Source organism: Halichoerus grypus, chromosome 14 (genome assembly GCF_964656455.1).
Source record: "Halichoerus grypus chromosome 14, mHalGry1.hap1.1, whole genome shotgun sequence".
NCBI lineage: Eukaryota > Metazoa > Chordata > Mammalia > Carnivora > Phocidae > Halichoerus > Halichoerus grypus.
Window position 1 is genome coordinate 87,855,160 of NC_135725.1, and position 14,495 is coordinate 87,869,654.

The following is a 14,495-nucleotide window of genomic DNA, read 5'->3' on the forward strand; positions in this document are numbered from 1 at the left end:
GGACCTGGGGAAAAGCAAGCCCCACCTTGGGTATAGAGATTACTTAAAATCTTTTAGGGGCTCCTGGCTGGCTCCGTCGGTAGAGTATGTGGCTCTTAATCTCAGCGTTGTGAGTTTAAGCCCCACGTTGGGCATGGAGCCTACTTAAAAATAAAATAAAATCTTAAAAAAAAATAAAGGGCTTTTAATCAATTTTATTGAGATATAATTTACATACAGTAAAATTCATGCACTTTAAAGATGTAGTTCCTGAGATTTAACAGGTATAGAGACCCGGCTAAATCACACCCCCATCAAAATCTAGAACATTCCAACACCACAGAAAGTTCCCTCTTTACAGCGTAGCCTCACCCTCTGCCCCAGGCAACCACTGTCCCAATTTCTAACACCTTAGGTTAGTTTTGTCTGTTTTGAATTTTCATATGAAGAGAATCCTAGAGTCTGTGCTCTTTTGTATCTGACTTCTTTTGCTCAGTTTAACGTGTCTGGAATTGACCCATGTTGCTGTGCATATCCAGGGTTCTTTTTGATGCTGAGTAGTGTCCCATTATATGAATATAATGGTAGTTGGCTTCAGTCCCCTGTTGTTGGACACTGGGAGGTCTTCGCAATTTTGGACTGTTACGTATAAAGCTACTATGAATGTTTGCATACAAATCTTTGTGTAGAGGTATGTTTTCATTTCTCCTGGGTGAATATCCAACAGTGGAATTGCAGGCTCATGTGATAAGTGTGTGCTTGACTTTGTAGGAATCTGCCTGGCTATTTTCCAGCTTTTGATATTATTTTACAGTCCTATCAATATAGGCAAATTCCTTCACATCTTCAGCAACCCCTGCTATTGAAGATTTTTATTAGTTCTAGATGTTCTTGGTGCTGTGAGATGTTATCTTGCAAACGATGTTGAGCATGCTCTCGTGTGCTTGTTGGCCATTCTTACCTGGTGAAGTACCCGCTCCATCCTTCACCCGTTTCACAAAATTGGACACTTTATCCTTCTTTGGGTTGTAAGAGTTCTTTATGTATTTTGGATATTTGTTAGATACATGTATTGTGAACATTTTCTCCCGGGCTGTGGCTTGCTTTTTCATTCCCCTAACAGCATCTTTTGAAAAGAAAAATGTTTAATTTTGAGAAAGTCCAGTTTTTCAATGTTGCCTTTTATAAAGAACACCTTCCGTGTTCTAAGACCTTTGTGGACTCCAGAGTTGCAGAGATTCTCTCCTAGGGTTTCCTCTAGAAGTTCTAGAGTTTTAATGTTTGCTCTCGTTCAGTCTGAAGTCAGGAGAACTGGCAGCCGGGGCCGTGCTGGGGCTGGTGGTGGAGGGGTCAGGGATGTGGGGTGGCGCGGGTCCACCCCCGCTCGGGGCCTGCTGGCTCCAAAGACGGACCTCAAAGGCTCTGCGGGCTTTGCAAAGCTCCCAAACCAAGTGTACCCAAAACTGGTGGACACGGGGCTTGAACTCACATTACGGCAGCAGGTGAATCCAGATTGGGAACGTGGATGTTAATCAACTCCTCTTCCTCACAGATTTGTTGTCTCCGGAGCATCCAGGTGCTTCCCCCAGAATAAACAAGACTGTACAGGTGGAATAGTTCAGAGTTTTAATCCAAAGAGGTGGTTTTGGGGCACCTGGGTGGCTCCGTCGTTAAGCGTCTGATTTCGGCTCAGGTCATGATCTCAGGGTCGTGGGATCGAGCCCCATGGCCGGTTCCCCGCTGAGTGGGGAGTCTGTTTGTCCCTCTCCCTCTGCCCCTCCCCCTGCTTGTGCTCTCTCTCGCTCGCTCGCTTGCTCAAATAATAAAATCTTAAAAAAAAAAGAAAGAAAACACGAATTTCTGGAAACAGAAGATGAGGAAGAGAGAAAGCTTGTTGAAAACACGAAGGACTGTTTACCTCTCTGTGTGGCGGGTAGCAATCGTGTGAATGAAGTGAAGGGCAGAAGAGTTGGAGGAAGGCGGGGTGCTGCCGGGGTTGAGAACGGTGAACGTTGGGGGTTTTACGGTCCTAAGAAGTGTGTTGCTAAGAACACATGCGCAAGACTTGAAAGATGTCACCGATCACGTATGCTCTGAGATGCGCAGCAGCAGGAAGCGGCCGCCCGCAGCCAGGGCGGCGTGCCCGGAGCCCTCCGGCACGCATGGAAGGAGGGAGCGCGGGGCTCAGGCGGAGGAGCCGCACATGCAGCCGGTGACCAATGTGAAGGCCAGAGGCAAAGGTGGAAAACCGAAGGGCTCTGAAGCTGAGCTCCGGCGGCACCATGAGCAAATGAAGAACTAGAGGAAAAAGAATTAGGGGAAGATGTCAGTTTGAAAATGAGAAAGCCAACGGGGCATCTCAAGGATGTATTTTATTTTATTTTACTTTTATTTTTTTTTTTTTTTAAAGATTTTATTTATTTATTTGACAGTGAGAGAGGGAACACAAGCAAGGGGAGAGGGGGAGAGAGAAGCAGGCTTCCCGCTGAGCAGAGAGCCCGATCCCAGGACCCTGGGATTATGACCTGAGCCGAAGGCAGACGCCCAACAACTGAGCCACCCAGGCGCCCCACAAGGATGTATTTTAGAATAACCCGACTCTTCCAGAACCTCGGAAAAGAACAAGAAGAAAAGGAAGAACTTTTAAACACTTTATTGACCACCAATTACATAAAGTCTATGATCCATTTCTAAATAAGTTTTGTGTATGATGTGAGGCGGGTTAAAGGTCATTTTTCCCCCATACAGAGAGCCTTTGTTGAAAGGACTGTCTTTTGCCCGTTGAATTACATCAGTACTTTTTTTTATTTTTATTTTTTAAGATTTTATTTATTTGGGAGAGAGAGAGCATGCACAAGCGAGAGGGAGAAGCAGATTCCCCGCTAAGCGTGGAGCCTAATGCAGGGCTCGATCCCAGGACCCTGAGATCACAGCCTGAGCTGAAGGCAGATGCTTAATCCACTGAGCCACCCGGGCACCCCTATCAATACCTTTTTTGAAATCATTCGACCACATTATGTGCGGGTCCAACTCTAGACTTTCGCTTCTATTCCCTCGAGCCGTATGTCTTTGTTTAAGCCAATGCCACACTGACTTGATTACTGAACCTTTATAGAAAGTCTTCAGTCAGATGGTATAAGTCTTCCAACTTTGTGCTTTTTCCAGATTGTTTGGGCTCTTCTAGGTCTTTCTTTCTGTATACATTTTAGAATTAGCTTGACAATTTCTGCAAGAAAGCTTGCTGGGATTTTGATTGAGATTGCATTGAATCTGTAGCCCAATTTGGGCAGAATGGATATCTTAATATTGAGTACGCCAGTCCACGAACATGGTGTGTCTCTTCACATATTTAGATCTAATTTAATTCCGTGCATAGGAAGATTCAATATTTACCTTTTTTTAAATATTTTTATTTATTTGTCAGAGAGAGAGCACAAGCAGAGGGAGCAGGAGAGGGAGAAGCAGGGTTCTTGCTGAGCAGGGAGCCCGATGTGGGACTCGATCCCAGGACTCTGGATCATGACCTGAGCCAAAGGCAGACGCTTAACCGACTGAGCCACCCAGGTGCCCCTCAATATTTACATTTTTAATGGCTGCGCAGTACAACAGAGTGTGGTTGTATCATTATTTGTCCAGTGCCTGTTGCCGTTCGCTCAGATTACATCCAGTTCCCCCATTATAAACAGCGCATATCTTTGTCATTCTGTCTTTGCACATACCCTGATTACTTACTTACTTAGAAAAAAATCTGGAGCCACGTTAACCCTTTGGACTCTTCTTCGCTATTTGCCTTATTTAAACTGGTGATTTGTGTGCAGTGAAATGTGGAATGTCAGTGATCTGGGCGTATTTTGGTGAGGCCCCAACAGCACAGTGATTTAGAACGGGAGGCAGCAAACTGTGGCAGCAGGTCCTGGGTTATCTTGCAGAGCCCTGGAGCTATGAATTAAAAAAAAATAGTTTTAATACATTGTAAAAAGAAAAAAAGTGCAAAGAAGAATATGTGATCAAGATTGACACGGCCCACAAAGCCTAAATTATTTACTGCCTCGTCCTTTATAGACAAGGTTTGTCAAACCTGGATTCAGAGCCTGGCTCTGTACCAGACAATCTGATCGAGTACCCACGCGTGACTGACTAGCTGAGGATTGACTTTGGCCAAGTCCTGTAGTTAGTTACTCAAGCTCCAGTTCTGTTTCTTCTGTAAAACAGGGGCAATGAGGGTACATGGAGGGTTGTTAGCCACAGGGCTTTTTTTTTTTTCCCTATCTGAAGTTGGAAGAACTTAAGTAGTCTGATTGCACGTGTGAATCCAGATGGGCCCATTGCCATCATCCCTGTTCTGGGCACCGCTCGTGGCACTGGGCATCAGGCTCATAAGCTGGCTCTGCCATCTAGCTGGAGAGATGGGCCACACACCAAAGACACTCCCTCCCCTCTCTCCCCAGCCTCCTGACTGTATTGCAGCTTGGCAACCCGGTGCACTTGACCTCAGTGGAAATGAAAAACAAAAACAAAAACAACAACAATCCTAAAAATCTGGCTTTGAGTGAAGGGGCTTGGAATTTAGAACCTTGAGCCCATCATTGTCACGTGACCATTTTAAATGTTAGCTTCTAACTGCCTCTCTCTCTTTGAACTGCCCACATCTGGGGGACTGTGGCCCAGCAGGGAAGGGGGGGCAGTGGCGACACGTGGATGGACTCAGTTGTGCCTCTAGCCTGGGGTTGCTCAAGACTTGGGGGCCGGGGATTCTGAGCAGCACAGGATCCTTGGGAGGCACCAAGGATGATCTGAGGGTCGCGGGCATGCGTGGAAGGGGCTGAGCCTTCCGTCCAGAGGGTTAACAGGTGGTGGCAGCCAGAGGGAGCATTAGCTGGAGAGCCCTGTGGCCCTCTCTTACAGACCCTTGAAGGTCTCTGCTCTCGGGGATCACAGAGGTAATGCCCAGCAGTGGCTAGTGAAGGGTCCAACACCCCCAAGGAGGGGCTGGCCCTATTTGCCAGCTCTGCACAAGCCTTTAGCTACCCTGGGAGTGATGTGTTTTTACTGTCCCTGTGGATGGACCGAGGAGCCTGTCCAGCCCGCGGATGCCTCAAATGTCCAAAAATTCACTTGCCCCTCCCAGGAGGAATTCGGGCCTATTTTCAGCCCCTGGTCGGTGCGAAGAGTGGTTTTGAAATAACAGCTGCATGAAGTGCGCTGGTTTGTCCCCCCAGGTTCCCTGCCAGAGGCCTGCACTCACCCCAGCCGGCGCAGCGCCCCACCGTCAGCTGTCCACGGAGAATGCGGATGTCAGCTGCCTCCTGGGGGTGGCGCTCTACACAGAGGTAGGCCCACAGCCTGCCCGCCTGAAGCACGGACCGAGGAGGAAAGTCTTTTAGGTGAAATAACGGAACTGTGGTTGTCTTTTTTCTTTTTTCAAGCCCTTATCTTTTAGAAGAACATGCGCAGATGAAATGATGTGGTGTCTGGGATCTGCTGCAAAAAAAGAGGAAGTGGGAGGTTGGGCTGAAGCAGGGTTGGCCACTCAGGGCTCAGGGCTGAAGCTAGGTGATGGGTACATGGGAGTGAGCCGTGCAGTTCTGTCTGCTGCTTATGTTTACATTTTCCCAAGTTAAAAAGAGAGCGAACACAGGTGGGGCCTTACGAGTCTGACCAGCTTGCAGGTCAGCCTTAGCCCTCGCATTCTTTCTGTGAGACCTGAGAGAAGAAGGAACCCCTATTTCCTAATCTGTAAAAGGGGCTTAATCACAGGTGCCTGGAAGATGGCTGGGGGAGTTTGTAATGAGCTAATGTATGGAGACCACTTAGTGTGTAACCTGGAACCTTATCAGTGCCCCGGAACAGCTGTTCTGGCTGGGAGCCTGGGCTCGTCGACCCCTGGCTGGCCATTCCTGGTGGGGAGGGGCCTTCCAGGAGAGCTGGGGGTCTACCTCCCTCGGTGGACACGCAGCCTCTGCCTTCGATCCAACCACCTTGGCTCCACTTCATCTTTGGTTGGTTTGGACCTTGTTGGGCAACAGTTTGGAGCTAGAATCAACAGTCAGATTCCTGGGTGCGATTTCTGCTAAACTTTTGGGTGGCTGAAACAAATTCAGTGATTTCTCTTTAGGCATTTTCTTTGGCAATAATTGTAACTCACAGGACGTTGCCACAAATGTCGCTCAGTTCCCCCAGCGGTACCACATCTTTGGCATGTCTGCAGGACGTACGGTATGCCAGCCGGTAGAGTTGATGGTGGTGCACCCCACGGCACTTACTCACGTTTTACCACTTTTACACGTACCCATTTGTGAGTCCTTGAGCAATCCACTGGGATCGATGTTACCGTCACACCCAATTCCCAGAGAAGGACAGTGAGGCTCAGAGTAGTTACGTGGCTTCCCCGAGTCACCAGCCGATATGTGGCAGAGCCAGGGCCCGAGACCAAAGTTGTGCACCGAGCCAGTAGCCACATGCCTCCCTCCCCCAGCGGCTGCCGTTAACCCAGTCTCCCTGCGTTTTCTCATAGGTGAGCCCAGGCCAGAATGGGGGACTCCAGGGACCTTTGCCCTCACCTTGACTCCATAGGGGAGGTGACCAAGGAGGACTTGCTGTTCAAATCTAAGGTAAAGGGTCAGACCTTCCGGGGCTGGGGCCCATGCCCAGGGGCACTGCCTTCCTGAGGTACAGAGGTTTCTGAAGGCGGTGGAAGAACCAGCTCTCCGAGAGTCTCTGGTTAGCCTTTTGTGTAAATGGAAGGGCTGGTGTCTGCTCGAGGCCTTCCGGGGGCTGTGTCCTAATGGCCATTAATTATCACTTAGCTCACTCCATCTGGGAGCCGCTAATGCTCTGTGCATTAGCTGCTGGAGCGGGTGCCCAGAGCCTTTCCAGGGCAGGGCATGAATCACGCCTTGAGAGTCCATGGACGTTTTGACACATGTGACCTGAGGAGGGCCCCGGGCAGGCCCAAAGCAAGAAGGTGGGCCACTCTGAGTGGGGAGGATGTGTCTTTGTCTGGAAAAATATTTTGAATCGGCGTAATACTTTCCTGTGGTTCAAAATCAAACAATATAAAAATACCAGCGTCAAGAAGTCCCCCTCCCAGCCTCTGTGCTCCCCCTCCCCGCCCCCCCTTTAGGGAGCCACTTACAGGAGTTTCTTTTGTACCTCTTCAGAGTTTCTTCATGCAAATATGCTTATTTTTCATTTCCCCTTCGTTCCATAAAAGGTAGCATACTGCAGACACTTTTGTAACTTGCTTTATTCACCGGACAGTGTATCCTGGAGCTCTTTCAATCCTGGTACATAGACGGTGTTCTCACTCTTGGCCCTGGCGTTGCATGGTATCTCGTTGTGTGGACCCCATTACTCAGCCTCTGTGGGTGGACACCGCGGCTCTTCGCATGTGGTGAATGTGATGCTGTGATGAATGGCCTCGTGGGAGTGCCGCTGTGTGCTGGGGGGTGGGGGGGGTGGGGGGGTGGGGAAGAGTGTGTGGAGGACACTCCCAGGAATGGGGTCTGGGGTCAGATTCCTAGACACACTGCTGGCTCTTCTTTCTGGGCACCTGATGCTGGTCCGTCAGCCTCCCTCCACCAGCAGGTCCTGGGTGGCCTTTGGCCTGAGCTGGCTTAGCCTGGGCCCACTGGAGGGATCAGGCCTTCAAAGTACCTGTGGCTTCTTTTGAAGTAGTTTCGCTTCTCTGTGATCTGGAGGAGGGGCCGAGCAAGGCTGTGGTGCAAATATTTGCATTGTCTAACGCTGGGTTCTGAGTGTGCACGGAGAAATAAATGAGACAGACTGAGGGGATTTTCCTCCAGAGAAGGCAGGAATAGGGGGATCTGAGGGCAAAGAGGTGAGCAAGGAGGGAAGGTCTGGGCTGGCCCACGGCAGCCTTTTGGAGGGGCATCTGGAGATGTCTCAGGACTGTGTTTCAGGGAGCATGTCTTCCACCCTGCTCTGAGCATCCAGGAACCTACAAAACGAAACCACAATTGTTTTAAAATACCAGAAGAGGGAGGGCTCTGAACAGGTCAGTTGGGATGGAGGAGATGCAAATGGCCGAGACACCTCTGAAAGAAGATGCTTAACTTCACGAGTGGTTGGGGATATTGCTGACTAGAGCAAGATGATAGCATTTCCATCTGCCAGACGAACCACAGGCTGGTCGGATCAGAGCTGACAGTGATGGAGGGAAGGAGACCACACACGTGGTGGGGCTGGGTAGGCATTCCTGTCCCTTCAGGGATGCCATTCCACTTCTGGGAATTTATCCAGCAGCAATGTAAGTACCAGTTATAAAGATACAAATACAGCAGTATTCATTGAGCATCATGTGTAAGAGGAGGAAACTGGCGGCAGTCTGAATACTCATCAAGAAGGGAACGGGTCAGTTGTGCTGAGCCCATAGCGCGGGGCACCGTGCGATCGATCGTTGCAGAGGACGAGGTGTGATATTTGTGTACAGACTCAGGAAGATGACCATAAAAAGGTGGCAGAAACATGCATAGTATGATCTCATTTTTCCTAAAATCACACCCCCTCCCTAAGTATACGCATATGCATTTGTATCAGAAGAAAGTATGGAGGGACATGTTTCCGATTATTCCGGCACATATTTTTATTACACGTTATATCCTCTACTTCAAATTGTGTATAACGTGTGTGTCATCTGAACTGTTAAAACAAGCATACCGGGTGCCTGGCTGGCTCAGTAGGTAAAGCATGCGACTCTGGATCTCAGAGTCGTATGTTCGAGCCCCAGATTGACTCAGAGCCTACTTAAAAAAAAAAGCGTAGGATACTTTTGTTATTCAAATGACTGAAAGGAAAAGGAAGCCCCAGAAGATGAAAGTAAATTGTGAAATCAGGAAATCACAAAGGAGATGACAAATTCAGGAAGGTCAGGGGCTACTGATGGATCCCCTGCTGCCCGCAGAACCCCCAGCGGGAGACCCCGTCTGACTGCAGACCTCAGTTCCAACCTTCTTCACCTCAGCCCGACGGGGAGCTCCATGTTTAGGCATGGCCACAAACTGGGCTTCGTGAGAATAAGAAGTTCCCGAGGAAGCGTGGGAGGGGGAGGCCTGCTTTCCCGATGGGGGGCTCGACGACCCAGGCTCCCCAGCTTCCCCGTCCCAAGCCTGCTCCATAGCCTGACGGGACCTCTGAGCCTCAGTTCCTCATCTGTCCAAAAGAGGTGCTGCACAGGGCGCCTGGGTGGCTCAGTCATTAAGCGTCTGCCTTCGGCTCAGGTCATGATCCCAGGGTCCTGGGATCGAGCCCCGCATCGGGTTCCCTGCTCGGCGGGGAGGTCTGCTCCTCCCTCTCCCACTCCCCCTGCTTGTGTTCCCTCTCTCGCTGTGTCTCTCTCTGTCAAATAAATAAATAAAATCTTTTAAAAAAAAAACAAACAAAAGAGGTGCTGCACGGACTGGTGGGGATGACGTGAGCCATGTGTGATGAACTTAGCCATGGTCATCCTCAGCAGGTATCCCTCTTGCTCTGGCTGAGCCCCATGTTGAAACTGCTGTCAGAGCTGGCACTTAGAATTCACCTCAGCTGATGGAGGCCCCTTGGGCTTTGTGGAGGCTTAGCTGGGAATTGCTGTTCTAGACAGGTACAGACAAGATTATTTAGGGCACAGGTTTTATTTATCTAACAGAGAGAGCGAGCGAGAGAGAGAGAGAGCGCACAAGCAGACGGAGTAGCAGGTAGAGGGAGGGGGAGAAGCAGGCTTCCCACCAAGCAGGGAGCCTGATGTGGGGCTCGATCCCAGGACCCTGGGATCATGACCTGAGCTGAAGGCAGATGCTTAACCGACTGAGCCACCTAGGCGTTAGGGCAGGTTTAAGTTGTAACAAAGAGACCCTGAAATACAGTATCTTAAATGAGGTAGACATTTCCTTTTCTCTCATAGAATAGTCCAGAGCTAGCTAGGATGGCAGGGTGACCCTGCCTTTCCCAACATGTGACTTTCATCTCTGAGTCCAAGGTCCGCTCCTGCCTTTGCATCTGCATTCCAACCAGTGGAAGGAGGAGAAGGAGCTAGGGGGGTGCACAGCCTGGAAGTGACATATATCACTTTCACTGTCATCTCGTTGATGAGAACTGAGCCCCGTGACCACAGTGGGGGCCGAGAAACAGTCTGCAGCTGGCTGGCCATGTGCTCAGCCCAAATCCACACATTCTGTTACTAAAGCAAGAAGGGGAGATACTGGTGGACAAGATGCAGGCTCTGTCACCCAGAAGACCAGAAACCTTGGTGTTTTCTGTGGTCTTCAGACGTAGTGATCTCCCAGTTTGTACTAGGCGCTGTGAAGTCAGGGGGGTAGACAAAGCAGACCGTCCCTCTTTCATGGAGCCCAGAGTCAAGATGGGGAGAAAGGCTTACACAGAAAGGGAGAGTGGAGGGCGCAATAAAAGAGCATATTAATGGGTCTATTGATTTAAGTTTCAAATGATTTTACGGAGGAAAATGTTTTTGCAGCACGTAACGAAACAAAATTCAAACAGTAAAGTCTGAAGTGCCCTGTGAGGAAGGACATTTACATTGGCAGGCTGGTGAAAGCCTTTCTGAGGCAAAAATGCCTTTAAGTGGAGAGCTTTGGAGTCCAGCCGTCGGCGCCTCCGGCTGGAGCGGCTCCCCCAGGCTGCTCACACTTGGCTCTTCCTCTCCCACAGGGAGTCTGTCAGTCGTGTGGTGTTACTGGACCCAACCTGTGGGCCTGTCTCCAGGTAAGGCATCCTTGTCGCTGTTGGGGGCATGGAGCTTGGTCTAGACTCTGGGCTGGGAGCGTCCGTCTCTGGTGGGCACTGCTGGAAACCTCAGGTGGGGACACAGCCTGGATGTCTCAGGGGCCGGGCCCAAGTCAAGAGGGCGCCAGAGTGAGGGAGAGGGTCTGGGCGCCACGCAGCCAGGCCTCAGCTTGGCCCACGTCTCGCTGTGTCCCTACCTGGGCTTTGTGCAGGAGGCCAGCAGCCCAGAGCACCCTGCCCACCTTACTCCGAGGGCAGGGGCAGCTGTCATGGTAGCCGTCCTGTCCAGCTGGAACCGCAGGGCATATAAAGCTGTTCTCCTGTGTGGTGGCAGGGCCTCAGTCGCTTGTGGGTCCTCATGGTGGAGACGGGCCAGCCCCGATCCTTGCTCCTTCCCTCTCTCCGCAGGTCTCCTGCCCCTACGTTGGCTGCGGAGAATCCTCCGCTGACCACAGCACCATTCATGCTCAGGTGAGTGCCGTGGCCAGGAGCGCGGGCCCTGCGGGCAGATGGCCCAGAATTCAAGCCCCGGCTCCAGCAGCCTCCCAGCTCCATCTGCCCTTGCTGGGCCTCAGTGGCTATGTCTCTAAAATAGGAATAAGCGCAGCAGGGTTGCTGCAAAGAAGCGAGAGCTGATATGCAGGGGCAAGCATATGCTTGTGGCGTGTGCACGTGTTTGGTCAACGGCAGCCCTGGGCATTCGTGGCTGCAGGACGAGCAGATGCCGAGAGCTTCCAGGCGTCTGTCCTGACCGCGCCTCTTACCGAGGCCGCCCCGATGCAGCCGCGGGGCTCCTGCTGGGCCAGTGTATCCTCAACCTCAGTTTGGATCTTGCCCTCTAGGCGAAAAAGCATAACCTGACAGTGAACCTGACCACGTTCCGGGTGTGGTGTTACGCCTGTGAGAAGGAGGTGTTCCTGGAGCGGAAGCTGGCAGCCCCCCCAGCAGGCCCCTCACCCAGGGTCTCGGAGCAGGTAAGGGGGTGCAGCAGGGTCAGCGCAGGTGGTGGTGACACACGTCGAGGGCAGGGCCCTGTGACCCAGGCGTCGCTGGAGCAGGGATTGGTGGGTCCCAAATGCTTGCTGAGCCCCAGCTCTGGGCCAAGGCCCATGTGGGGTGTTGAGGACACACAGGTCTTCATGGGAAGGGCCTCCCTTTGGGAGTTCGCAGGCTGGGGGGAGGCTGTGTGCAAGGGCTTGTGGGAGCCCAGCTGGGGCCTATGGAGAGCCCCTGTCACCCCAGCTCTAAGACGTATCCCAAGGGAATCCCCAGTAGTCGCCGCGGTGCAATTCTCTGTGGGAAACGCCTGGAAACCCCCCTGATGAGGCGCCGAGCAGGGCCCTGTGCAGCACCTAAAGGTGGTGGGCCCGGCAGGCCCGCACGTGGAGGGCAGCCTCGGGCTGGGGTCAGGGCGCCACTGTCGGGCTGGTCAGCTGCCGTGTGTCCTGCCTCCTCCACAGTGACACAGCGACCGTCACGTGGTAGGCGCTCCCTAAGTGTTTGTGGGATACGTTTGCAAACGTGGTAGATGTTTATGATGTTTTACAAAAAGAGACTATGAAATAGTACATGGACAGTATCTTGTTTTGGGGGCCTGTGCATATTAACAGTTAAAAATCTACATAGCTGTGTATAGACTTCTAGTGGTTGTCTCAGGAAAGTTGCATTGTCTGTTGTTATTTGTTTCTTTTTTTTCCCCAAATTTATGACAATTAAGATAATTTTTTATTTTTGTAAATAAAATACAAGTTCCCGGGCTGGGGCCACCAGTGCCGTCTCTTTCCAGGGTGTCCTCTGCTCAGATGGGCTGACTCGGTTTGGGCTCGCAGCTGGGGGCTGGGCTTCCTTTCCTTTCCTGGGGGGCACATGGGCCTCTGACCCCCACCCCTCCCGCCTCACCTCCCCGTGCTCCTCACTCAGTCTTCCACGCAGGACTCTCCACTGCCCTCCCACCCGCTGAAAGCTGTCCCTATTGCTGTGGCCGACGAAGGAGAGTCCGAGTCAGAGGATGATGACCTGAAGCCTCGAGGTAGCCGACCCTGGAACAGGGGGCGCTGTGGGGCTGGGCCGGGGGCCTCAGCACTGCACAGGGAAGGGCGACCTGACCCACAGCCTGAAGGCCCGTAGAGCGCGGTGGCTCCCCTCGGAGTGCCGGCCATCCGGCGGAGTCCTCGCGGCCTGCCAGTCCTCATCCCCTGCCTCAGCTGTGTGACCCTGGGCAGGCCGGTGCCCCTCGGCCCCTGGCCTCAGCTGTGCAGGGCAGACGCTGGGCCCGGCTGGGTGGAGGGCAAAGGAGTCCGTCTGTTTGAAACACTCAGGTACCCCCAGCTATTAAGAGTGGGAAGCACATTAACTTACTTGGCAGATTTCTGGGGTGGAACACCAGCCATCTATGTCCTCCCCTGTTTGGGTCCCGGGGGCTCGGGAGCCACAGCTCATCTGGGAGGGCAGGGCCCTTACCTTCCCTCCCCCGCGTGATTGGTTCCTAGGCCTCACGGGCATGAAGAACCTCGGGAACTCCTGCTACATGAACGCTGCCCTGCAGGCCCTGTCCAACTGGTAGGTTGTCACCTCATCTGGGAGCTGGGAGGCCTGGAGCTGTCGCCAGGTGCCCTGGAGGTAGCAGCAGCCCCCAAGCTGTGCTGTGTGTGCTACCCACAGATGCGTGTATATGGATCCACCTCAAAAGCCCTAAAAACACATGTGTCCGTTGACCCAGCAGTCCCTCCGGTCAGAATTAATCCTAGGAAGGTCAACTGAGATGTGGAGCACGTTGCCTAGGGGGATGTTCCTAGCCCATTATTTATGGAGAACGATTTGATGGTCCACATTTATTTATTTTTAAAGATTTTATTTATTTATTTATTTATTTATTTATTTATTTATTTGAGAGAGAGAGAGAGAGAGCACGAACGGGGGAGGGGCAAAGGGAGAAGCAGACTCCCCGCTGAGCAGGAAGCCTGATGTGGGGCTCGATCCCAGGACCCCAGGATCATGACCTGAGCTGAAGGGAGACGCTTAACGACTGAGCCCCCCAGGCACCCCAGTGGTCCACATTTACAGGCCAGTTTTACAGTGAGTGCAGGACAGTATTTACCAAACGGGAGGGGGTCAGAATATGGCCAGTGGGAGGAAGGAGGTTATTGAAGCTTTGTGTGGTACAATCCCATTTGGGGGAGAAATTCCTAATTTCTACCTAGGATAGGCTGTTAACTCGGTGAGGCCAGGGCATTTCCTGTGCCTGGCACACAGATGTCCCACTTGGTAGGGATTCAGTGCCTGCATATGTGAAGGAGGGGGGGATGTGTGCATGGGAGCGTCTGGAAGGATATGCCCCTAAAATCTTCTGAGTAGCTGTCCTCACATGGTAGGATTAAAGTCTCTTACTGTTTGCCAACCTCTAGATGTTCCAGTGTTTCTACCATGAATATGTATTTCTCAAGTAATGAGATAAGTTAACTTGAGGAAAAGGGAAGATGCCTTCAGGTTGGGGAAGGTGTCCGCAGAGTGGGCTGGCGGGAAGAACAGGCACTGTTCTCTATCTATCAGGCAGCAGCCGTCCCCTGACCCCACGGCCCCTGAAGCTGGCAGCTCGGCAGCCCTGGGAGAGGGAAGGGGGCTGTTTTAGCGTCTCGGGGTGGCCATAACAAAGCATGGCAGGCAGGGTACTTTAAACTTTAAACAACAGAAATTTATTCTATCTCAGTTCTGGAGGCCAGAAGTCTGAGGTCAAGGTGTGTGGGCGGGGGAGGGGGGGGCTTGCTTTGGAGGCC

The 14,495-nt window shown here is 51.9% G+C and overlaps 1 protein-coding gene across 6 annotated transcripts in view; it reads left to right on the forward strand.

Annotated features, from left to right (window-relative positions):
* USP20 (ubiquitin specific peptidase 20) overlaps positions 1-14,495 on the forward strand; it is a 40,134-nt gene that overhangs the window by 6,202 nt on the left and 19,437 nt on the right. For 3 of the 6 annotated variants that reach the window (XM_036117027.2, XM_036117031.2, XM_036117026.2), the window contains exons 2-8: positions 5,199-5,363; positions 6,494-6,590; positions 10,648-10,701; positions 11,131-11,193; positions 11,565-11,696; positions 12,643-12,751; positions 13,212-13,281. In XM_036117027.2, coding sequence (XP_035972920.1) covers positions 6,510-6,590; positions 10,648-10,701; positions 11,131-11,193; positions 11,565-11,696; positions 12,643-12,751; positions 13,212-13,281 — 509 coding nt within the window. In that variant the 5' untranslated portion in view covers positions 5,199-5,363; positions 6,494-6,509. The remainder of the gene's footprint in view (positions 1-5,198; positions 5,364-6,493; positions 6,591-10,647; positions 10,702-11,130; positions 11,194-11,564; positions 11,697-12,642; positions 12,752-13,211; positions 13,282-14,495) is intronic. The other 3 variants (XM_036117029.2, XM_036117028.2, XM_036117032.2) reach the window with 2 other exon arrangements.